The 25,810-nt window shown below is 42.3% G+C and overlaps 1 protein-coding gene across 2 annotated transcripts in view; it reads left to right on the top strand.

The window, feature by feature from the left end:
• Nucleotides 1-25,810, top strand: part of MDFIC (MyoD family inhibitor domain containing) — a 99,125-nt gene that overhangs the window by 2,486 nt on the left and 70,829 nt on the right. For both annotated transcript variants that reach the window (XM_090042246.1, XM_090042247.1), the window contains exon 3: nucleotides 10,304-10,435. In XM_090042246.1, the coding sequence (XP_089898372.1) occupies nucleotides 10,304-10,435 (132 nt within the window). The remainder of the gene's footprint in view (nucleotides 1-10,303; nucleotides 10,436-25,810) is intronic.

Below are 25,810 nucleotides of genomic sequence, written 5' to 3'. Positions count from 1 at the left end.
GTACTTGTGGATGTTTGTTACTTTCCTGTAGCTTAAATCTGTGGAGGGGGGTGGTGAAGGGAGGAAGTCTGGAAAGAGGAAGAGGTGAGTTCATAACATTTCCAATCATTATTCCAGAACTTCAGCTGTCAAATTTTCAGTATGTGGTTACAATGCAAGGTAGTCCAGATATTCCAGAACAGAAAACTTAGAAAAAAGTGTTCAGAACTTTCACCTTTACAAATGTTATTGTTCTGTTGTACAGAAACTTATTACAGCATGTTCTATGTACATGCATAGGCTGGGGGCCCACTTATCCAAACTGTAAAGAATACTCATGGAATACAGAGCTTTACCAGTATTGTAGTATTAACAGTCCCCAAACTGGCTCCCCTCATTTTTCAAGGCTTCTAATAGCAGACATGACAGTGACTATGAGCAAAGTGAGAGCGTAGTCACTTTTGGGGCTGCTATTACCACAGTCTTGACAGTGCTGTGCAGTTAATAAGCATCACTTATATCGCTGTCAGTGCTCTGGTAGTCGCAGTACAGAAACTGGCTAGTTCCATCACTTGCAAGACTTCTAATAATCAGTTTCAAGACTTATTAGAAGTCTTGAAAATAAGGGGAGCTAGTTGGTTTCATGGCTACTTAGGTCCCCTGGTTTTCAAGGCTTCTAATAGCAGTACCTTGATAGCTGCTTCCCCTTCACTGCTTCTTGCACATATAGAGGGAATAGGATTAGTTACTAAGGCAGCAAATACAGCTAGAGGTAATGTGCAGTTAATGGGAATACAATAAAGATGCTAAGATGTTTATAAACTTGAAAAGTGTATGCACTTAAGACGCATGAACATAACAGGAGTTTGTTACTCTGTAAACTGTTAGGAAATGAACTGGGACCAGAGTTGTCTTAATGCACTTATCTGGTATGCATATAAGTGGAATATGCTGTATTGAATCTCAGGATGAGAAAAATGAGGCCCATGGTCACAAACCCATTCTGGTACCTAACTTCTGTTTTGTATGCATAAATTCCATTACAATTATCTGAAACAAAGTCTGTTAGCTCTTGACACCTTCAATTTAGTTGCTTTCATTTAGGCTTCAGGATACTTAACAATTAAGTCTCTGGTTGTAAGAATGTGATTCAAAGAGAGGAAGTTAGGGATTCAGGCTCTGTATACAATCAGTGGGACGGTTGGTGTCTCTGAAGGGTGTTGCAGGGAGTCACCTAGACAGGAAACAATGCAGAGAGGTGTTCTTGAATACCTGGAATTCTAGGCACCCAAATTAAGGATGCACATTTGGTGCCCACCTTCAGGATCCAGAGCATAAAGACCTTTCAGAGGGTAGCCTAGTGGTAGTAGTGGTGGTGTCCATTTTTTACATAATACCACTCACCCAGTGAGTCACTGAACTCTAGTCCCTCCATAGCTTGAGGATATTCAAACCTGTATTTCCTACCACGAGACTGCAGAAGAGTCTGAGTGGAAGTGCACTGCATCTTTCATGATTGAGCTATGAGAACAAGCAAGAGGGAGTATGACTCCTACAGGTCATTGGTGAGGGCAGTAAGCTGGGTTGATGTGTGTGGGGAGCAGTGGGGCATATCCTGGGTTTTGGATCTGGCTCCTAGGAAGACCTTTTTTATTATTGTATGTTCTGTATTTTACATTAGACCGTCATTGGATAAAACCAAGAAATAATTCTTATCCTAAGTTTTAATTTATAGTTTCATAGTTTCATAGACATTAGGGCTGGAAGGGACCTCGGGAGATCGAGTCCAGCCCCCTGCCCAAAGGGCAGGAAGTCAGCTGGGGTCATAGGATCCCAGCAAGATAAGCATCCAATTTGCTCTTGAAGGTGTTCAATGTAGGTGCTTGAACCACCTCCGCTGGCAGACTGTTCCAGACCTTGGGGGCTCGGACAGTTAAGAAATTCTTCCTTATGTCCAGCCTGAAATGGTCTTGCAGGAGTTTGTGACCGTTCAACCTCGTCATCCCTTGGGGCGCTCTGGTGAACAGACGTTCACCCAGATCCTGGTGGTCACCCCTGATAAACTTATAGGTGGCCATCAGATCACCCCTGAGCCTGCGCTTTTCCAGGCTAAAGAGTCCTATGGCTCTCAGCCTGTCATCGTAAGATCTGTTTTCCTGACCTCTGATCATGCGCGTGGCTCTCCTCTGGACTCTCAAGCTTCTCCACATCCTTTTTGAATGTCTAGAAATCTTTGCAATCTGAGATGTAAATGTGAGTACCTAGTAAGTTTAATGCTACTGAAGCAAGTATTCTGGACTACTTTTTGCAGTGTAGGTACCTAGTTTAACAAGCTGGGTTTTGCTCCAGATTCTCCAAACTGTATAGGTGCCAACTACTCATTTAAATGGACAGTTGGGCACTCATATATGAATAAAGCTCTTTTTTGAAGCTTGAGTCCCTGATTTCACAGCATTGTTTTGGGCAAACATAAACAAGTGTATATAATCGTTTAAATAACTTGCTTCTTGAGGACATCCACTTCTTCCTGTCTTCCTTAATTCTGCAATGTATCGCAAGAAAAGTAGATTCTGAAGGTGTTCCCTTCTTTTCACTTCATGTAGTCTCACAATTGCACTACAGAGCCTAAATGTCCTCTTCCATTGCAATGCATGTGCATATATACATATGCACAGACCAGCTAAGTGAATTAAAAAATACTCCACTGTAGCACACAACTAACAAGTGTGTTAAGCAGATACTATCGTGACAGATTTGGGAGAAAGAGATGATGAGGGCAGCAGAGGCTGCAAAAAAGCATATAGACTACATCTAAGTTTATTGTGTGTGTATGTGTGTGTGCTTATGCTATGCTTGCCAACATAACAGATGAACATCTTTCTCTCTGTCTCTCTCTCTGTCTCATTAGCCCATTTTAAAATGACTTTATTCACACAAATATTTACCCAGTAATCAGAATTTGGCTCTTCATAATTGTTGAGCTGTGATCTGTGTGAAACAGTGCCATTTTAGTACTCAGTTTTGATTTTAGAGGGTCCATATGTGTCAAGGAAATGCACTGCTGTGGAATCTGAGAGAACCCAAGGGTTAAAGCTGTATATATCATTGCAAAGGGGCTGGGGGGGAAAGTTGGGGGGCTGTAGCCACCCCTTAGCCCCCCCGCCACCCCATAGCCAACTCTCCTGGCACTGTCCCTGTTCAACCCTCCTGTCTGGGCCCCTGCTGCCCACCCCACACAACTGAGCCCACCCTGCAGCCCATGGGGCCCATGTCTCACCTTTGTTTGTGCAACCCCCCAAATTTCTGTCTAGGCCACCTTAGTCCACCCCACTAGGAAGAGGCTGGTGCCACCCCTGCAAGGGGATAGCTAGGTTTTTTCCCCTCCCTTCCAAAAAGAACAGATATACTTTTTCAGGGTTAGGTGGAACCATAGTCCTGCCTAGGCATGCTGGAGGTAGTAGCACTAGTTTTTTTATCCCCACATTGCCCCCATCCTGTCCCCTCCCCCTCCCCCCCCCATCCTGATCCTTTTCAGCTCCTTGGAGCTAAATTAAGGTTTCTACTTTTGTGCTGTGAAGTAAAAAGCTCCAGTGTTTTGCTGTGTCCTTCTGGATTAAGGTATAGTTTACTAACGTATAGTTTAGTTTTTATGTGAGTGCTTGTTTCTGAGCATTAAGAGCTCTGTACTAAGAGGTGATGTGTTGGTGGCAGTTACTTTTGCCCATTTTCCTCATGTTAAGTCCTTTGCATTTACGCTAACCATATCACCATATAATATGGTTGGATCCCACCACCACTCTGTGCTCAGAACTACAGTTGAAGAATAAGACTGCTTTTTTGAAGTTTGTTTTTTTGAAGCATGACCTATTGTTATCTCTACACGGTTAGTTAAGGTTTGGCTTAAGAGTACTCTGAAGCCTCTGTATGCTGTAAACCTATTGGTTCTCTGTATTGGTTCAGCCGGACCTTTGGAATTCTGAACTTCTGGTTGTGAGGTTAATCCTACCTCTTCATGCCTTCTAACTGCCCTGCTTACAGTTTGTCATGGACTAATCTGGGCAGGTGTTGAGCACAGCAGTCCACCAGGTAAAACCCTACACTTCCTTGTTTCAGACTTCCAAGCCCTTCTGCCCATTAATTCCTCTCTTTCTTCACCATAAGTTAAGCCAACTAGTCTGTGCACTGATTCATAGGAGGGCTCTGGTCAGAATAGAAACACACTGCTAATAGTTTTGATGTGGGCTGCAAGGGATTATTTAGACAAAAAAGGAAGGGCTTTGGCTGGTGGAGTGACTTCACAGTTGACCCGAAATATCAAGGTACGCCTGTTTTAGAGGAGTATTAACTAAAAATAACCCACAGTAGGTACTGGTGAAAAATTCTTGAGTCTTGCAATTTAGAGGAAAGAAAAGGTTTACTTATGAAAGGGAGATAAATAATTAAGTTGCGTAGGGCAGCAGCCTATACCTACTTTACCCTCTAGAATGAGAATATTGTGTTTGAAAAAATTAGAAGAAATTTAGAGTGAAATTCTGAAGGTGCTTTCTCATCTGCAAGTGACATCTAATGATGAAAATATGATGCTAATTTAGTGTCTCAAGAAAGACTATTTGATGTTCAGGGCCTCATTTCAGTAAAGCACATGCTCATCTTCAAGCACGTGTTTAAAGACTTATAGACTTTACATGCTTAAGTACTCATGAATAGGGATTTTTCTCATAATAAATGGCCTAACACAGCACTGCATGCAGACCAGAATTTGATGGTTTACTTTAAGCAAGAATTCTAGAAGTCTTAAGATTACAGTTACTTTTCTAATTTTAACAATCCCTCTTTACCAGCAACACCTTAGTATTATGAGTAACGGGATTTTTTTTCCAAACAGTTTCACAGTTTACTAAACTTGCTCAGACTTTTAAAATACTTCTTCTATATTTATGTTCCCATATATAACATTATCTGATTAAAGGTTTTTGTTTTATAGTTGTTGGTGTCAGTCCTGAAGTATTTTCTGAGTGGCACCACCTGAAAGAAACCAGCAACTTTCATAAAAGCCTAACTGTAACTCATCATATTAACCTACTTCTGCTTTCAGTTTTGTGTGCTTATAGTTCCAGTAAAATGAGTCATGTCCTCATGGGCGTGATGCATCTACTCTTCCTGAAGTTGAGAATAACATTATTGCTTCAATTTTGAATTTACTTCATTCTATCTCAGATACTAACTTTGCTTTTGCAGTTCTTATTTTTCAAATACTAGCCAAAATCTTGAAGAGGCACACTGGTAACTTAGTTCAGCTATCTACTGGATTTTTTAAAATTAGTACTAAAGTTGACTACTGTCCCTTGAATGTAAGGTAAAAATACGGTCCAGTCCAGGTAAATCTCTGGTAAATCCAAAATTGCTAAAGCAACTTGCAGATGGAAAAGCATATGTAAGTGTTTTCTAAGTGGTTTATTTGCATTAGTATCATTTGACAGACTGGTTCCCTCAGTTGCAGAAGAGGAGATCACAGAATAAAATCACAGAAAATTAGATCTTGAGGACCTTGGGATCTCTGCCTAAACCATCATAGTCAAGTGTCTGTCTAACCTACTCTTTCAAGGGAGGAGATTTCACCATCTCTCTGGTTAGCCTGTTCCACTCTTTAGCCACTCTTGTAGTGAATACTTCTTCCTAACATCCAACCTAATTTCACTTGTTACAATTGTTGTCCTGTCCTCCATAGCTGGAGAGAAGAGTCTCTCCCCATCCTCTTTGTAATCACCCTTCAGGTATGTGAAGACAGCTCTCAAATGTTATCAAGTGCCCTCTGTGCTTCCTTTTCTATGTTAACTATCTTTTAATTGCTGGATGTATTATTTTGGGGGTTAATAATAGGCCTGTGTGAAGCAGAAAGTATTTGCCTTGGATTCGGTGGGACAGTGATTTGAATTGGTGATTTGATTTGGCCGAATCTGAATCCAAAGATACTTGGCCATAGACTATACAGGCAGGTGGTGCGGGCAGAAGCATCTGGGGTAGCAGCTGGACAAGTCCTGGCTTGAGCCGGCAGCCCCAGGAGAAGCTATGGCTTGTCCAGCTGCTCGACCGGCTGCCCCCCTGCCAAGGCGAGGCAGGCAGTGCTGGCAGCCTTGAAAGAAGCCTTGGAAACTGGGGGAATGATTAGGAGCTGGCGGGGGGATGATTGGGGAGGTGGGGAATTGAACTGGGAACTGAGGAATTGAACCGGGAGCTGGGAGGAAGACCCGATCATTCCCTGCAGTTTCTGGTTTAATTCCCCAGCTTTTGATCATTCCCCCCAGTTCCCACTGCTTCTCTCGAAGTCACCAGCACTGCCTGCCTCGCCCTGGTGGGGGCCAACCAGGGGAGCAGGTGCACGAGCCATGGCTTGAGCCAGCAGCCCCAAGAGAGGCTGCAGGGGCTAGGGGGAATGATTGGGGAGGTGGGGGGATGATTGGGAGCTGGGGAATTGAACTGGAAGCTGGGGTGAAGCCCCTGTTTCTTCCCCCAGCTCCTGGTTAGATTCCCCCAGGTCCCAATCATTCTCCACAGCCCCCATAGCTTCTCCTGGGGCTGCCAGCACTTGCTGCCTCACCCTGGCAGGGGTAAGCCGCGGCTTCTCCCAGGGCTGCTGGCTCAAGTCAAGGCTTGTCCAGTTGTTTCCCCAGCTGCTCCCACTGGCACTGTCTAATGCCTGCCTGTACAGTTTATGGCTGAATCTCTCTGAATCAATTCGGAGGCTTCTGATTCGATTTGGAGATTCAGCTGCTGAACTGGGCCAAATCTCCTCTAAATCAAATTGGCTACTGAAGCTTCACATAGCCCTAGTTAATAACCACTGGACAGAAGGATGAAACAGAGCAAGAGGTGACTAACATATGGGTGAGAGGGAGCAGGGGTAGTCTCAAAGTTTCATGTATGGCAAAACTCATAATGTATATAAAGAAGTTTTCTGAAGCATAGTTCTGGAATCCATGAACTTCAAGAACTCGTTTTAAATATGGCAAAACAACATAAAATGTTTCAGATATTTTGTGCTCTCCTGTCATGGGAGCTGGGGTGGAGAATGAGAAAACAATGCTTCTTTTCATTGCATAAAATTTGAGAGTACAGGTGGAGACTTCATATATAAACATCTCAGGGTAGATCTTCAGCTGGTGAAATTAGTGCAGCTATGATGTGGCACCAATGGAGGATTTGCTTCTTGATTACCTTAAAGCAATTTCAAATTACCATACTCTGTTTTTAAACATTACATCTTCATTCCTCTACTGTTTAACCAATCATAATTTTAGGATTGGTTCATAGAATAAGCAATCATGTACTATTGTCACATCTCATGCCCAGCCAGATTTTTTTTTAAAGAATAGAAATAAAAATGAGAAAATGCAGGTATTGCTTATTTCTAAACTATGAAAAGATGTTGAGTAGTGAATATAAAACTAATAGAATAGTAACGTTAATTCATGAATGTATTTCCGAGTCTCTAGTAGACTTCAAAGGCTGGAAAGATGTAGTTTTAGGACAGGGATTCTCAACCAAGGTGGTGCTGTACTCTGGGGTGCCTTGAGTTCCTTAAAGGGATGTCATAGAATATCATGCAATGCTAGTACTGTTAAGTGTGAAAACATGATTTACAAGATAAACCCAGAGATTTCACTGAATCCAGAATGTTAGAAAGATGACAGCCAGTCAAAATATTTTTGATTTCTTCGCAACAGAAGAATTGCTTATTTTTCTCTAGTTAAAAAATCAAGTGAAATGTAGGAGCTAACATGTTTCAAGGGGTGCCTTGAGTCCACAAGAAGGTTGAGAACTACTGGCTTAGAAAGGACATAGTTTAGAAGGGACTTAAGCAGAAGAAGATTTGATCACTTGCGAGGACATTTGTCTCTTCTGTTTTTAAAATTTTAGTTTACCTGGCTATAATTTTGTGTGAAGATTTGATTGTCTCATCGCACTATAATCTTTTATTGGGTGTGTAACCACTTTTTGTTATTGTGAGATAAAGTGGGGCCAGGTACAACCTCATCCTGTACGAGACATTTATTGCAGCGCAGCATAACTACAGGTATATACTGGCAGTTCAGCATATATTCAGGGTGTGTCATTCTGATCTTAATTTAAGAGTTAATGTTTTAAAATTGATCATTTTAATCTTTATCTTCATGATATGCCTGAAATCCTTATACATTAGTTGCCCCACAGCAACTATTTCATTTTTGGTTATTTTTTCTTAAAACATTTTCTCTGTTTTTCCTCTACCTTTTCCCGATTCCCCAAAATTCAGCTTGTTTAACAGTGACAGCTAATTGATGACACTAGTGTGTTTTTAACCTGTTTTCATTCTGAAACAGAATCCTTGTGCCTACAGTGAAAATAGTTTGTCAGGGATTTCTGGAACAGCCTCCCAACTGGAGTATTTGAAAAGATATGGGGTATTTTTCTCCATGGGTAGAGAATTCAGATTGGGTTGAATTATTTAAGGGTCTGACACAAAGCCCAGACTGCTAAGAAAGTTTCTTTGAGACTGGAGAAATTATTGAATCTTTGTTAGAGAGAAGGTGCACAAAGAGATGGAGTGAGTAACCGGTTGCTATGCTTCGAGAACTTCATAGAATGGGCATTGCTAGTTATGGAGCATGATAAAATTTACAGTACACACCAGGCATATTCCTTTGGGTCAGGGCTGTGCAGCTGGTGGCCTGTGGGGGTTCATGTGCCCTGTGAATGGTTAAGTTGAGGCTCAATTGAGGACTTGGGGCTCTCGCCTGGCTATGACTCCTGTTTTCACTTCAGCTGCAATAGCATCTAGAAACTCCAGGCTCCGCCTCCTCCTCCCTCCTCCTGCTTCCTCGTTTTGGGCCTGCACCGGGGCGGTATGGTTATGGTGTGGTGAGTTGCGGTGCAAGCCATGATGCAGTGGTGGAAACCATGGTGTCTGTGTAGCTTGCAGGGCATGAGGCCCCCAACTGCTTTGAAGTTCAACACCTGTGGTCTGCGTGACCTATGGCTTCAGTTTAATGTAGAGAGAAAACAGGTGAGAAGTAAAGTTAGAAAGTTATTTGAATTTGAACAAAATAGCTTGCTGCTGTTCGTGTAGTTTTAAACCGCAAACAATTAATGACTTACCTGTATTTGAGTTTGGGCACAACTCTTTGCCTTGACATGTTCTCAAAACACAGTTATTGTATGATTTTGGGGCAGTCTAAATACATCTTATATTCTAACCTTTCTTTACTTGGTTTTCCCTCAAACCTTTCAACAGTTGGTATTTCACTTTATCTTCATGATACGTTTAAAATAGAATACATAATAGAAACATTCAAAAATATTTTATGTAGTTGGAAATCTTTTTAACTTTAAATCTAAAAAAATGCTTTCTTCTATTAATGAACTTTAAAAATAAGTCCAGGTATAGAAAACATTATCCTCGGTGGTGGTTGGGACAACTTATAGCCAAGAAGATGAAGTTTGCTATGGGGGAAAAAATCACTTCTAATACATAAATACTAATGATATTCCTACAGAACATACTGGTGAAAGCAGTTGCTTACCAACTTTGTGAGTGAAGAATGAGATCAGTGTTTGTTCATAGAGGGAAACTATGTAAACTTTTGTAATTGAATAATTTAGAACTTGTATGGACTCTGTGGACAGCACTGAAGCAAGGTTTCTTACATTTGGAGCATATTTATAGAAGTAAAAGCATTTTCTAAACTTGGTTAGCAGGTCATTTTTATTTTAAAGTGCTGCTAACCTAGATTTTTGTTTCAGTCAGTTTTGGCTGCTTGTCAGTATTAGTCCTTAGTCATGTGTTGAATCATAAACAATTTGAAACAGACACTTGGCAGAATTCCTGTAGCTTTTGTGAAATTCCCACAGAGTAAGTTGTTTATATGTGAGAAGCACATCTGCATGGGCAAAACTACCAGATTTTGTGTGTCAGTTCAATTAAAGTTTTCATTTAGAATGCTTTTTTTTTGGGAAGGTGACTAAACTTTGCCAAACAACTGCAGTTTACCATGAAAAGGCAATATTTTAAGGATTTTTTCATATGGACATACCAAGTGTAAGGCTATTGGAAGATTTTATTTAAAGAACTCTTTTGATTGGGGGGAGGAAAAATGATGGTAAAGCTGGTCAACAATTAACATTAGGAATTATTTTAAAGGAAAATACAAATGTCTTATTATTCAAATGTTAGATTTTCTCTTCAACAGGCAAGTCTTACTTAAAAATTAAGTAAGTAAGTAAGTAACTTTGTAAAATGTCTACCTATATAAGTGACTTGAAATTAAAACATTTTTCTTTGATTTAGAAAAATCTGACAAAGCAAATATAGCTGTAGGAGAGAGAGACATAATACAGCCTTCCAACAGCCGAAGCATACAACCAGAGATACAAGACCAGTCTGTCTGGGGAAATCACACTGATGGTGACCTCATCAGAAGTAAGTATTTCCAGAACAAATTGCTGTCATTTAGACTTGCTTTAGTAGTGTAATGGGTTACTGCCTGTTGACTCAGTTAAATGTGTGTCAAATGCAATTGTGTTGCAACTATAATGCATGTCAACAGAATTTATTTTCTGGAATGATTCCTGTCAGCATTTATCAGCAAGGGGTTGAAACCAAGATATAAACAAGATGTTTTGGTGATTTGAATGCCTGCTTATTGCAGAATGTTAAAGAACTTGGGTACAATTTACCGTTTAAAGACATAACATCATATATGATACAAAGTAATTTCTCTTGTAAGTTCATGATGGGGACAGTTTATGTGGTAGATACTCTAGTTGCAGTGTACTGTCACCTCTGGTTTCTCAAGTTATACATATAAGTGGCAGAATAAACTAGGCTCAGAGGAGCTTTTGTAGGATATAGCCTTCCATTCAGATGCATTTAACACTGACATGCTACCAATATATAAAAAAGTCAAGCTATAAAGTAGTACTGTTGCAGGAAGGCCTTGCATAACAAAATAATCGCAACAAATACAAAATTAGAAGAATGCTGCAAGACTTATCTTTGAAGAAGGGTTGCTCTTAGATTAAATTTCAGAACATTTCACAAGCACATCTTAGTTGAGTTGGATTTGTCAAAAAAGATACAAAATAGTACATATTTTCTATGTTTAGTTGATGGATGATGTATAACAAATGGTTCATTCTTAGTTGCACATTCCTGAACATTAAAAAATATTTTTTATTTCAGCTGCTAGCACAAATACTGCTTTTACTTTAATACTGCAAATATTTGAGCTTTAGGCAGCATAATAGAATGATAGCATGGTAAACTGTTCTCTAATTATAGGATGTATTCCCTGGCAGAATATGCTAGCTGCAAAGAACTGTTTCAACTTTCAACTGAAGTTGAATGGACTAACACTGGTCAGGCTAAGAGTTAGTTTCTCCATGTTCTACTTGTACAGAGCCATTAAGCTTTGCTTGTGTTAAGCTTTACTTGTGTTGGCCCATCCTCAAGAAAGTCTTTCTTTCTCTTTGTATGAGCAGTTGACTAACTGTCTCTCTCTAAATCTCACCTTCTGCCTTTTAGATGACGTTTGGCTCTCAGGAAGTATTTGAAATATTCTGGATTCATTGTACTGGTGGTTTAGGTGCTTTATACGAAAACTTAAATTACCTAAAGATAAGTCCATAAATATTTGAAAGAGTTATTTGTAAATGGTTGTAAGTTTATGCTATGCAATATAATAGAAGAACTGTGCCACAATTAATAGGTTGCCTACCCTAAAGGCTGTCTAAGGATGTAAGGTAGTATAGTTCAAAATATAGCATAAAAGCAGAGTAGGCATAACTGAAAAGTTCTTTGGGAAAGGTTCATGTTAAGGCATTTGGGGAAGGAGTGATGTTCTTAGTGTAATAGGTGGCAAACAAGTTGACAAAGGTGTGAGAGAGCAAGGGGACAGGTGGTAACAGTGAAGGAGACCAGGTTACCAGAAGCTGAGGGATAGGCTGAAAGAGAAGATAAGTTTGAATTGTATGTATGTAGGGTAAGATCAGTTCATGGAGAGGAGCCTCTAGCTAGAAGTATTTTGTAGGTAGTATTTTAGATGGGCTGATCTGAATGGAGAGAGAAAAATATAGCAGCATGTTGCAAAAATAAAGATATAGAAACTACTGCATGAGCTTTGTTCTTAACAGTTGGCTTGGAGGAAGAGGGAGGAAAGGAAAAAGAGAAGGGTTCCTTTTTATAGGTATGAAACAGTAGGACTTAATAAGTGCATGGAAGTGAGCAGAGTTGAAGGCCATGTTTATACCATCTCCTTGCTGGGCCCCAGATTGCCACTGAAGAAATACACCCTGTTCACTTATTCCTGCTCTGCTTTCATTCAGCTGATTAGGCTTTGAGTGGCCTGAGCCTTAGTACCACTCTCAGACTTTCTTGGGAGATCCAGAGAACAGGGCTGGCACAGGAGTTCAGAACTGTTTTAACTCATGGGTAGTGTTTAGGAAGTGAGTTTTAGGCAAACCTGGAATAGGAGAAAGTGCATGGGATTTATTTTCTTGAAGAATATCTAGGCTTTACAGGAAGGCAGTAAGAGTTAATTTCATTATTATAACTTGGTAATAGGGGTATTCTGTCTTTTGTACAAATAGGAGAAATGATAGGGCATAAGATAAATATGTATTTACCATTGATTAAACTAGTTCCCATTTGAAGTCAATGGAGACTTTGCCACTGGCTTTTAATAAGCCTAAATGCCTGGAAGGGAAGGGTGCACAACTCAAAGTGTGTTGAGTGCTACTTACAAGTCATGTTTGGCAATGGAAGGCTGCCCAGGTGCTGTGTTACTCTCAAAACACCAAGGTGTTAAACTTATAGAATGATAAAGCTTGTTTATTCAAAGAGCCTTCTTTGCCTACTTATCTGCTGTTCCCTCCAATTCCCTCCTGTGATCCTCCGGCCAATGTAACAACTTATATATAACACTCTTAAAGGTATTCACCCAGGTGCATGTGTAGTCTTGCCAAGCTGCTTGGCCACTGATATTACCCTGACAGGTCACATATTTTGCACTATTGCCCTGAGGTTCTACCATATGATAAAACAAATGAGTACTGAATCCATATATACTATTTTTTTTTTTTTTGCTTTTAGTCTGCTCTGATATTTTTCTTTAATATTCTTAATGCTGCACAGAGTGCTTCCCCCAAGAAAAAGGAATTGAAAAAAGTGATTCTAAATCATCTCTTTTTAGTGTTTGCCAGTTGTGGACACAAGGAAAGTAGTCTTTTTTTAAATTGGCTGAAACACAAATATGTCTTGCAGTGTACAAAAAGTTTTATGCGCTTTATTTTACCCAATAATTGACACTTAAATAACAGAACAAGTAGAATAAAGAGAACTTTGTTTGTTTAACACATTGTTTATGTATCATCCTAAATAGCAAGTTGTGTAGCTCAGCAGGATAATGATTCAGCTGAGAATATTGCATCATTTGACAAAAGTTCAAAGAATATTGCAAATAAAAACAGGTCAGAGACTAGAAGTGAACATTGTTTTGGGCACACAGGTCACTTTTTAAAAAGGAGAATTAATAAGCTGCCTCTTCAGATAATTAGTTTCTGTGTTAAATTAATTTTAGACAAAGCAGACTATAAATTTGTCATCTATTTTCCACTATTACAATCATTCCATTTCTTTTTTCCATATGGCCTGTTTGTCCACCCACATGGTTGATACATGTTCCTTTTGTAATGTGGAGCCATTAGTTTTTCACACTATAAATATTTCCATCTGTTAATTTTCCAGGTTTTTCTTGTTTATATCTGTTTGTTATTCTGCTGTATATGTAACTAAACTCATCGGCCAATTTTACTGGCTTTTGTGCAACAAAATGCTGCTGTAGGGACTCTGTAGTAAGTTCACTATTTATCATTGCTTACTTTCATTTGTAAGCACTGTTTGCCAAACAATCAAATGAATGCAATAGCCATCCACCATCACCACCTGAAGACCTAAGAATAAAAGAAGTCCCGTACAAGGCCAGATGATGGGTCCGTCTATCCCAGTATTGTGTTTCTGACAGCGGCAAGTTGTGGCTTTAGAGAGGGAGAATATTTGAATGGGAATATCTTGCATGATCCATTCCTATCATATCTTCCCTGATATCCACTATCATTGGTTTAGATATGCTAGAAGATGCATTCCTGATTTGTTCTAAAAACATTAATTCTGGCTTTGGATGGATAAACAGGGGAGTGTCAGGTAAGAAAAGAGAAGTTGTATTAGCCTTCTGTATTTAAGACTCCTCGTGAAATATTGTGTCCAGGTCTTCGGTCTGCAGTTTGGGAAGAATGTTGATAAACTGAAGAGGGCTCAGTTAAAAGCCACAAAATGAGCAACAGATTTGAAAGTGTAATAAAAGACTCCAGTTTTTCATTTTGGCTGCATAATCTACGTATGGTTCCTGTTTGAAGGTCTTATATTCCTGGATGAGATTAGCTAACATTTTTAATGAAAAAAATACTTTCCATTATGCACTTTTTCTCTCTTGAATTGTTTCATTAGTTTAATTTTGATTCCTGTGAGAATGAACCTATCTGGTACGCATTGAAGGCAGTGAGTGATGACAAAAACTCTTTAATTGACAAAAAGGGGAAGGTTTGGCATTCCCTTTGTTTGTTTGGGTTATTTCTGGGTATGGAAACACAGTATGCTTGCACCAAAGACTATTCAATTTATGAAGATAAATATGCAAATATTAAGGGAAATAACCAGAGAGTGAGAGGGTTGAAACAAAGTATCAACTCAGCCTTTCTTTTGTGGGTTTGTTTTGTTGTCACAAGTGAATATCAATAAGGTAGTTTGATGATTCTAATGGGGTAGTTAGCTAGCAACATGTCTTTTTGCACAACAGAGGACTGCAGGTACAAATATTAACTTGCCTGAAAATTCTGCAAATGAAAGCTGTGCTCATAAGAGGGATTTGGACTTCTGAAAACCCCGGCCTGTATATTGGAAAGAGGCATGTGGGCCTATCTGAGCCACTCAGGTGCCCAGAGGTATGAAGCTTTGATAAACAGTAAATGACATGATTTTCCACAGTTGATTCTTTAAGTTTTATCTTCTTCTGTATCTGTCATGCTTTGCTCATACTTTTCAACAGTTTTTTAAATACAAGTATCTGTGAGTTTTTAAGAAAATTAAAGATTTCTTTATCTAGTTTATATACAGTATTTAGTCAGTCTTTACAGCACAGAAATATACCATATTTTTAGTCCTCTTTTTGAATGAACAATATTTAAGGGTATAGATAAAGTTAGGAGACAGACCCTGGATAAAGGTTAGCCAAATTTCTCTGTTGCTACAACTAGTGTTCTATTCAATTTACATTTCAAAATTTCCCTGAGATTTTGTGTGGAATCACTGGGGAGAGAAAAAATCTTACTAAAAATACAATGTTGGCTCCCCAGTGGGAGTCAGCAGCTGCTGTGGCCTGGCCTTGCAGCTTGCCTGGGGTGGGGCGGAGGAGAAGCCACCAGCATAAAGGAGAGCAGCAAAGATGACAGCTTCCCCCTCCTTCCTCTGCCACTGACTGGCCTTTTGTACGACCCTGCCCCTCTCTGCCAATCAGTGGTGAGGGGTGGGTTTGCATGAAGGACAGCCCTCTCCACCAGTCAGTGGTGAGGGGCAGGGACACTGGGGCCCCTTGTCCAATCAGTGTGTTGGGGGGGGGGGGCGGAGGGGGAGCTTACTGCGAAAAGATTATGAAAATGGTTCCAGGTGCTGAGTAGTCTGTGATTTTTTACTTCCCCTCTGTGAACTTTAAGTAGATCCCTAACTTAGGGGTTCACTGATATATCAGTTGGCTATTGGATTGGCACCAATAAAAGAAGTGATGTTATCAGCTATCGGCTTTCCTTGGTCATTGTAGCTGATAATTACAGCTGCAAGCCCAGAGTACTCTGGCAAGTGTAGTCCAGTCCCCGTGCCCTGCCTCTAGCTTAAGCCCATGGCAGACTACAGGTCCCGGTGAGCAGTGGGAAGAGGTGGGGGTCCTAGGGAGCTGTCACAGGGCACTGTGCTCAGCAAGAAAGGGACTATTACATTGCTATGGAAACAGCACATGCACAGCAGCAGGGGCCTGAGCGCTTGGGCTGCTGCTGAGACACTGGGCTGCGTGTGGGTGGGGTAGGGCACTGCGTGAGGGACATTTCACTCTGCTGGGCACCCGGTGCCTTTGAGAAAGCAACTTCTGTCCAGTGGCCATGGGAGCTCAGCTGCATGAGGCCTGCTGGCAATCAGGTAGCAGTGTGTTCTGGTGCTCCAAACATGCCCAGTGCTGCTGTTTGCATGAGGGTCTACCCTGCCTGCCCAGGACAGCAGCACAAGCTGTGCGGGGAGTGGGGTTATGGGCACGAGTCGTGGGCGAGGGGGTGACTTGCATGAGAATACAGCAGTCTCTGCCTTCCTCATTGAGGGCCACAGCAGGCAGGAGGTGTGTGCGTGCGTGTGTGTGTGAAGTGCAAAACAAACAAACAAAGAGGTTTGTATATATCAGTAATTTAAAATGCCTTGCACTATTACTGGATATCGGTTATTAGATCGGCATCGGCCAATATGGTTGGTCAATCACTGGGTATTGGTATCAGCCAAGAAAATCTTTATCGGTGCATCCCTACCCTAACTATACACCCTATGAAGTCTCTCAGATATAGCTGCATTTGCAAAACTTATCCCAGTAGATCAAAATACAGTCATTAGTTAAACAGGAAGCAGAGTGTTTGAGTCTTAGGAACTAGTTTAACTGTGATTCCAATAGCACAACTTTTTTATGCCTGTTTAAGTTTAGGCTATAATGTATGTGAAAAGGAGAAAAGCCTGGACACATGCATGCAGGTCAGTCCATTTTAATTTAGTGTAGTGGCTATTTGGCTCTTGGCAGCTGGAGTCCTGGAAGCTAGCTCCTAAGGTTCATGAATTAAATTAGTTTATTGTTTAGCATAGACAAATAGAAAAAAAATGAAATTGATATAGTTCTTGCCTTCCAAATTTTTAGTTTTGAAGCATAGTCCTCAGTTCAATCCTGTACGTGGTAATCTTTTGCAACCACATTTTCATATTTGAGTCTTAGAATTTTGGCACCTTTTTGGTTATATGTAAGATCTCTCCAGACTGGTAGCTATCAGATGTCATAATCAGCTTGTATTTATGTGTCTCCGCCCCCTCCGCCAGTCAGCGGCTAGGGGCAAGGGCATATGAAGGGAAGCCCTTGGTAGCCTTGAAGAATCCTAGAAGACATTTCCCTTCCTCCTCTTCCTTTCATTTTGGGATTCCTCATGAATTAGGAAGTCTCATTTGTATTAGAGATTGGTTTCAGAAGGGCTTCTTGGTTTCATCAGTCTGTTTAAATAACAACTAATAGTTTCTGTTTCTCAACATAATGCAATTTGGTCTCCTGCATGAGACCCTACTTGTGTCGCATCCTTCCTTTTATACTTAGGGACAGATGCTTGATGGAACATGACAGCTCTGGAACTGGAAATTTTGCCACTGAAGCAGAAAATAAAATGCCAGGAAAAAAACCCAACCATTTACAGTTGCCCAGATGCTCACCTGTATCTCCCTCATATTAATATGGATGGGACAGCAACTGCTTAGAAGTGCTTCTTGTATATAGCACTTAAATCTTTGTCTGTATACCCTACAGGGTGTGATAGGGAATTGCTTTATCCTTGTGTCCCATAGTGTTCCAGGAGCACCCCCATACTCCTCTGGAGAGGAAGAGGGGAGGAAAGCATGGGGTATCATCATTGAGCACAATTCTGTGCACTTGGATCTGCCTGGAGCTACAGAAAAAATTCCTACTTATTTCTTTGCTTTCAGTCTTCTGGTTTCAACAGTGGGACACAGGGTTTCCTGCATCTGGTTGACAGGGATTGGGGGAAGCTCACAGCTTTTGAGGTGACACCCAGCCAGCCTTGGTAATCTTTTGAGCCAGACAGCTATGCAAGGAATTGTTCTCTCCAGCCCTATACTTTGTATGTCTCCCCACCTCCAGAACAAGGAGACTGGTGGTCAAGTATACTCCCATGGGGAGGGCATATGTGGATCTGCAGGAGTGAGCTATAATATTTTCTGAGTCTGAGTTTGTAACAATTTTGCAATTCCTCCAAATATTCCACAGTGTATTTTATAAGCCCATGTTGCATCCCCTGCCTGGAAAGCATGCTGCTGCATGACATAGTAGCATTTTTTGGAGTGCTCTAGAGGCTGGGGGCAAGGTTGCTGTGGGAGACTGCATGTCTATCTGTGGCCTGAAGCTCTCCAACTTTGAGTGTAATTTGGAGCACTTGAAATATACATCTATCCAAAGTCTTACAATGCTTCTCTTCCCCAGTCACCACTGGGTAGGTGCTGTTAACTTATCAGTGTTCTCTGCCATTTATAATATTCAATAGAGACTAGCAATTGTACAATAAATATAACACTTAAATCATAATGCAGATAATTTTTAGAATATTTAGGCCTAGGTCTTACATAGAGAAAAAGTTATGAGTAACATGTATTTTACGTAGGAGAAAAATGTGTGAGAAGAGGAGTGCATTCTAGTATTTTGAATATCATTTACTTGTGAGGATTTAATTTCCTTCTTGCTTGTCAAGCAGAACCTTAGCTTTGTGATATTTAAGAAAACAAAAAACATCTAGCATAAATTTCAATATCCATGAATAATTGATTAATAATAATCCAATTCTCAAGATTAAATCTCCTAAAAAATGTTCCTGTTTTTCAGGTAGAAAGGTCAGTGCTATCCATCATCTCTGTTTCCATTGCTTCTTTCTTATCCATGAAACAGCCCCCTGTATAAGGGTTCTTCTTGTAGGAAAAGGATACCTCCTCTTAGTGGGCATAAACAACTATTTATGTTGTGGTGCTTTTGTTGAACTAGGAGACTCATGATCTCTTTGATGGTTGTGTTTCTGTAGAAGTTTTACTTTCTACAAGTATTTAGTCAATTAAAACATCTGTTACTTGAGAGTCTCTCTCTATGCTGACAATACAGTTTCTTTGGTTGGTTTTTTGTTTTTGTTTTTGACTGTTTTGTAGCTAACAGCATAGTATGCAGTTTTTAGAATTGTCTCTTAAGCTTTGTTTTAATCCAAAAATGAATTGTTGGAACTGTTACACTGTATGCCACCGTTTCTAATTTTGAGATTGACAATGATAATATTTGGTGTGTTTAGAAATTAATGTTTTAGTTCTTGGGCAACTCAAATGATCTGTTTCAAGCTTCCGATTTGGCAGGTGGCATGCAGTTTTTTTGTGATCTAATTATTGTCGAAGTCTAAAAAGCTTAAAAAAAAGATTAATGGAAGGTGCATCTATACACACATTAATGTGCTCTACTTACTGCACACGAGGTTTAGTACCTGTAATAACAAGTACTAACTCAATGCGTAGTTACTCATGCTAGTGTGCAATAGTGCTGGTACACACCTTTTTAGTGAAACTAATGTGCAGTAGACTAATTTTACTGTGTATTTACGTAGCTATTGCCATGATGCACTAATACACAGTAGAATTAGTCTACTGCACATTTAGCATCTTGTGTAGACGCACCCAAAATTATTCAGAATAGTACAGAATCTAAGTACATTTTCTCTCTTAAAGAAATAATTATATTATATTCCAAATAGGCATTTAGAGTGTATGAGTGGGCATGTGACAAAAAGCATGTGAATGTAAACAGATACAGCTTTGTTTGTTACAATGTTCAGACATTCAAATAAGTGAATAAAATATTTGATCTCCAATCTCCCTCTGACCTATGTAACGCGTTCTTGGAGGAAGTTTGTCTAGACAACAAAAATAGGGGCTGTGCTAAGGAGTACCTTTTAAAGTGTATCCATTCACTTGGACACCTAAGAAATTTCTCGTTGAGAAAGATCAGCCTAACCTTTTGGACCCTCAGCAGAAGTTCTCTCACTTCTTTCTTTTGGTCATTGCCCGAGACTTCTTTTCTCTCTTTCTCACTTGCAGTAATCTTCTCAGGTCTCCTCCAAAATACTGACTTACCTAATGCCATGTTTATTTTAATTTGTTCCTCCTAATCAGTTATGTTTAATTCTTTATCTAAAATTAAATCTTTAATACTTTGTGTTTGTTTAACTGAGCAATTGCAAAGAAGTGGAGGAAAGGGTTTGGCACTGAAAAGGCTGCTGACCATCTAAATATAATGATTGCTGACAAAGGATAGATTTTTAAATCATTGTATTTCAAATTGTCTGCATCAAGTAGTTCTTTTAGAAGAATAATGTGATTTTACCATGATAGTTCTTCACCAGCAAGTACAAAACACTCATTTTGATTATTTTACGGGAACATGTATTACTTTTTGTTTTACTGCATTAAATTTGGTAAAAGAGTTAGAAAACATTTAGAACTTGTACTACATGCAGTACTTCTATACATAACCCGAGTTATCTATTAGCTCTTATGGGAATTTGGACATTTAATGAGCATTTCAAGGGCTTAACCAGCTTGGAAGCAGGTCATTGCATTGCCATTTGCATTTTATGTTCAAGAATGGGCTCTTGAAAGCCTTTCCAAGCCTCTTGAGGTTAGTTCTGCTGTAGCTGCACCAAGCCTAGAGGATGAAGATATAAGAGACTGGGGGATGAGAAGTGCTCTTTCTATAAACTGTCAAGTGAAAGTAAGAAATCACAACCATTTTGCATATTTCTGTTGTGTCTGCCAAGTTTTTGAAGTGTACCCATATATATAACTCAGTTGCAATTTCTACATGATGAACACTGTTTACTTATTTCTGATGAATTGCCTATGGCGGGGGTAGACAGCATTTTTGGGTAGAGTGCCAAAAACACCCGCAATCTTGACTTGTAAGATGTTGGAGTGCCAGAGATGGATGGCAAAGGAGCCACGAGGGTCCCATCTTTTTTGTGGCAGTGCAACCTTGGCCTCTTTCCTGAAGTGCTCATGGCGAGCAAAATGCCTTTGCATGCCATGCTCTGGCACGCGTGCTGGGGGTTGTCTACTTCTGACCTATGGTTATGTAGTTATCTCCCCCATTTTCTACTGTGGAAAATTAGGTTCTTGTTGTTTCCGAATCAGGCTTTATACCAGGGGCATGCAAAATATAGTCTGCAGGCTAGATCTGGTCTGCCAGGCACTTTCATCCAGTTTGTGGCACCCACCAACTAACTGTACCCCACCCAGCCCTTCTGCCCCTGAGGGTGAGAGTGAGGCATCTACTATACAATCACCCCCAGCAATACACCCTGTTGTGCCTCACTCCCATCCTGGTGGGTGGAAAGGCCTGTCCTAGCTAGCACGCAGCTTTTGGCTGGGGCTGTTGGTACCACTGCTGCAGCTGCTGGGGTTGGGACCTGTTTGGTTTCCCTGGTGTCCCACCTGCTCTGGGAAGGAGATAGGCAAGCGGCAAGGGTGATGGGTGAACTGCAGCTGGGCAGGAGCATGCAGCATGGGGCTGGGGCTGGTGATAGTATGGAGTGCACACCCAGGGGGGAGAAGGGGCAGTGTGAAGCTTGGGTGGGCAGGGTATGAGAGAGTGGGGGGGGGGCACCCCTCCTACACTACCTCCACACTCCCTCAGTGATGTGCAGTAGCAGCAGCAGCAGGCAGGGGCACTTGAGGCGTTGATACCCAGTGGTGCATGGCTCCAGCCAGTGCTGCACTTCAGGAGTTGTGCAGCCCAGCCAGGCTGCCTCTATTGCCGGGGCTTCTCATCGCACACGTGCAACTCCTGTACTCATGTACCACTGGAAGGAAGCTCCATGCACTGGAGCTGGTTGCCTTTGCTGATCACTGCCGCGCAGGTCCTGGGACTCTACTGGATGTTGAGGGGAGCCCTGGCCCCTGCTTCCCTGTGGAGTCCTGGGACTTGTGCAGTAGGTAGCGGTGAAGGCAGCTGGCTCCAGTGCGTGGAGCTTCTCTCTGGTGGTGCACAAGTGTGGGAGTTGCATGTACGTAGCGGGTAGCCCCGGTGATAGAGATAACTGGGCTGGGCTGCACTTTTCACCGTCATGTGCAGAGCTGGCTAGACACTGGCACCTGCATGGTGCTGAGCACCCTGAGTGTCCCTGCCTGCTGCTGCTGCTTCTGCCAGCAGGGGTTGTGCACCATTGGGGATTATGGGGGGGATCACCACACCCCCTCATCCTCCCTCACACCCTACAAATGCCTCAGACCCACAACCCCCCCACATATACACACCTCCCCACCATAGCTTATTGCGCCCCCACACACAGCCACACTTCCTACAGCCCACTACACACCACCATACACATGTGTGCAGACACATGCAGTCCCCCAACATATGTACACCCACACCCCACCATATACACATGCACACATAATCACACCCCACCATACACATGCGCACACACGCACACTCACCATCCTAGAATCAAAAGACTGGAAGGGACCTGCAAGATCAAGTCCAGTCCCCTGCCATGGGCAGGAAGTTATTAGGCTCAAATGAGCTTAACGAGGTGCTTATTTAGCCTCCTCTTGAACACCTTCAAGGATAGTGACAGCACACCTTTGCTGGGAGTGTGTTCCAGATTCTCATTACCCTTATGGAAAAAAAGTTTTTCTTAAGGTCCAGCCTAAATTTTTCCCTCAATTAGCTTGTGCCCATTGGTCCTCATCCTCCTAAGGGGTGCCTTCCTGAAGAGTGTCTCCCCTAGATCTTGGTGCTCATCCCGATGTACTTGTAGGTGGCTATTGAGTCACCTCTCAGTCTTCTCTTACTCAGACTGAACAGGTCCAGTTACCGTAGTCTCTTTTCTTAGGACCTATCCTCCAGGTCCCTAATCATACAGGTGGCCTTTCTCTGTACCCTCTCAAGCTTATCCACATCTTTCCTGAAGTGTGGTGCCCAGAACTGAACACGGTACTCCAGCTGTGGCCTCACCAATGCTGAATAGAAAGAGAGAAGCACCTCCCTGGTCCATTGGCAACACGTTGGCTGATGCATGCCAGAGTTCTATTTGCCCTGCTGGCGCCTTCATCACAGTGTTGGCTCATGTTTGTCTTCTGGTAAGCCACAGGTCTCATTCAGATGCTTTGTCAGTGCGTGGTCTACCACCCATTGTGTAGTTATGGTGAAGGTTATTCCTACCCAGATAAAGAACTCGGCACTTTTTCCTGTTAAACTTCATCTGATTCTGTTCAGTCTATAGACCCAGTCTGTCAAGGTCATCCTGGATCCTTACCTTATCCTTTGATGTGTCTGCATTTCCCCACAGCTTACTATCATCTGTAAACTTAATCATTGAGCTTTCCACCCTTCTCATCCAAGTAATTGATAAATATGTTAAAGAGCATGGGTCCAAGCACTGATCCCTGCGGGACACCACTGGAGATGGCCCTCCAGGATGAGGCCATCCCTTCTGTTACAACTCTCTGGGTTTAGCCTCTAGGCCAGTTATCTACCCACCTCACTGTAGACTAAAGCCAGTACCTTCCAATTTAACTGAGAGAATCTCATAGGAAACAGTCAAAGGCTTTACTGAAGTTTAAGTAAATGATATCAACCTCATGTCCCTTGTCCAGCTGGTTAGTTGCCTGGCCATAAAAGGCCACCAGGTTTGTCAGGCATGATCTGCCCTTGACAAAGCCATGCTGGTTGCTTCTTAATACCCCACCAGTTACAAGCTTGTAATTGATGGCCTCCTTACCAATTTTTCAAAGATTTTTTCCCAGGACCAAAGTCAGACTGACTGGTCTGTAATTTGCAGGGTCATCCCTTTTCCCTTTCTTAAAGATAGGTACCACATTAACTCTCTTCCAGTCATTTGGGCCACTCCAGAGTTCCACAGCTCTTCGAATAGCTTCACCAGAGGCCCTGCTATGAGTTCAGCTAATTCTTTCAGGAATCTCGGATGCAGATCATCTGGCTCAGCAGACTTCAAAATGTCCAAATGTTCTAAGAGTACCCTCACCTGTTTGGGACTGATTTCATGTGGTTTTTTGTCTTCCCCATATTCCCTGGGGTTCTGGACAGGTGAACAGCTCCCATCTGATTTCAGGAATATTGATATGAAGTATGTATTTAGGAGCTCCGCCTTTTTGTGGAGAACAACTATGGGCTACCCCTCCACATTCGGTAGGGGTCCGACAGTGGAGCTCGCTCCCCCCCTCTGCCCCTGCCACTCCCTTTGTACCTATAGAAGGACTTTTTGTTGTCCTTTATTTTGGTTGCCAGCTTGATCTCCATGCCTGCCTTGTCTTTTTGTATCTCATAACTGCAGACCTTGGTTATATAAGTGTACTCATCTCTGGATGCTGAACCATTTTCTGTTGCTTTTATGCTTCTTTTTCTTTTTCAATGGTTCCCTAATATCCATGTTGAGCCAAGCTCCTTTGGCTCTTTTCTGCTTTTTTACTGCATGGGAATCGCCTCTTTTTGAGCAATGAGAATTGTCTCTTTGAAGAAGCAGCACTGTAACTGAACTCCTATATTGTCCAGTCACTGGTCGCAGAGGGTCTCTCTAACTGAGGCTTGTCCAACATATGGCCCACGGGCTGCCATGTGGCCCGCCAAGCCATTTTCTGTGGCCTGAGGTCCCTCGCTTGGGACAGGCGGGTGGGAGGAGAGGAGCTGCTCACCCCTGTGGGGCCGGGCTCGTGTGACCTCCCATGTCATGTGACCTGGGTCCTGTTGCTGCCCCAAGGGCTGCGTGGTACAGGGCTGCCCTGGCTGTGCCTGACGGGACGAGCTGAGGATAGCACCTGCTTTTATTTGTCTCCGGCTCAGCCCCTTGCTCCCGGTGTCCTGCCCACCTCCCAGGACCCGCTGGGCTCGGTGGCCATGGGGCAGGAATGGGGCGCAGTGCCTGGCACAGGCAGTCAGCAGGGCAGCCCCAGGGGGGCCTCAGCAGGTGGGGTCCTGGCATGACCTCTGCGCGGTGAGGCAGTGGGAGCCGGTGTCCTCCGGGCCTGCACTCCAGGCTTGCAGTGCTGAGGCCATCAGGGCTGCATGCACGGCCAGCTGGGCACCATAGTGAGCAGGGCTGTGTGGGTGGGCAAGCGAGGGGCTATGGTGCAGCGGCCACCTCACTCTGGCCCCTCTCGGGCAGCACTGGCTTGGGCTGTGCTGGTTGTGGCGTCCTGGGGGGGTGAGAGGGGGAATTGTTGCTCCCTGCAGCTGGGCCGGGCTCTCCTGCCGTGGCAGCTGCCTGCGCCCTCCTGGGGGCCATTTGCCTTCCCTGCAGGGAAGCAACTACCTGAAAGAGGATGGAGGTAGACATCAGTGACATGATAGAAAAACAAGGAGCAATTTTTTGAAGCTGCAGGAAGGGAAGTTTAGGTTAGATATTGGGAAGAATGTTCTCACTAGGAGGGTACTATAACACTGGAACAGGTTACCCAGAGGTTGTGGACTCTCCATCCTTGGAGGTTTTTAAGACCAGTTCCCTCAGCCTGTTTTCATAAGTCATGTCCCCCGGCCCCCTCACCATCTTTGTTGCCCTCTGCTGGACTCTCTCCAATTTGTCCACATCCTTTCTGTAGTGGGAAACCCAAAACTGAACATAATACTCCAGATTTGATCTTACTAGTACTGAAGAGAGGGGAATATTCACTTCCCTTGACCTGCTGGCAACACTTCTACCAATGCAGTCTAGTATGCCATTTGCTTTCTTGGCAACAAGGGCACACTGCTGGCTTATATTCATCTTATTGTTCACCGTAGCCACAAAGTCCTTTTCTGATGAGCTGCTGCCCAGCCAGTCAGCCCCCAGCCTGTACCGGCACATGGGATTGTTCCATCCGAAGTGAAGGACTTTGGACTTTTCTGTTTTGAACCTCATG

This window comes from Crocodylus siamensis, chromosome 4, assembly GCF_052110815.1.
Source record: "Crocodylus siamensis isolate JL-2025a chromosome 4, ASM5211081v1, whole genome shotgun sequence".
Classification (NCBI taxonomy): domain Eukaryota; kingdom Metazoa; phylum Chordata; order Crocodylia; family Crocodylidae; genus Crocodylus; species Crocodylus siamensis.
This window is presented reverse-complemented; position numbering and strand designations above follow the sequence as displayed.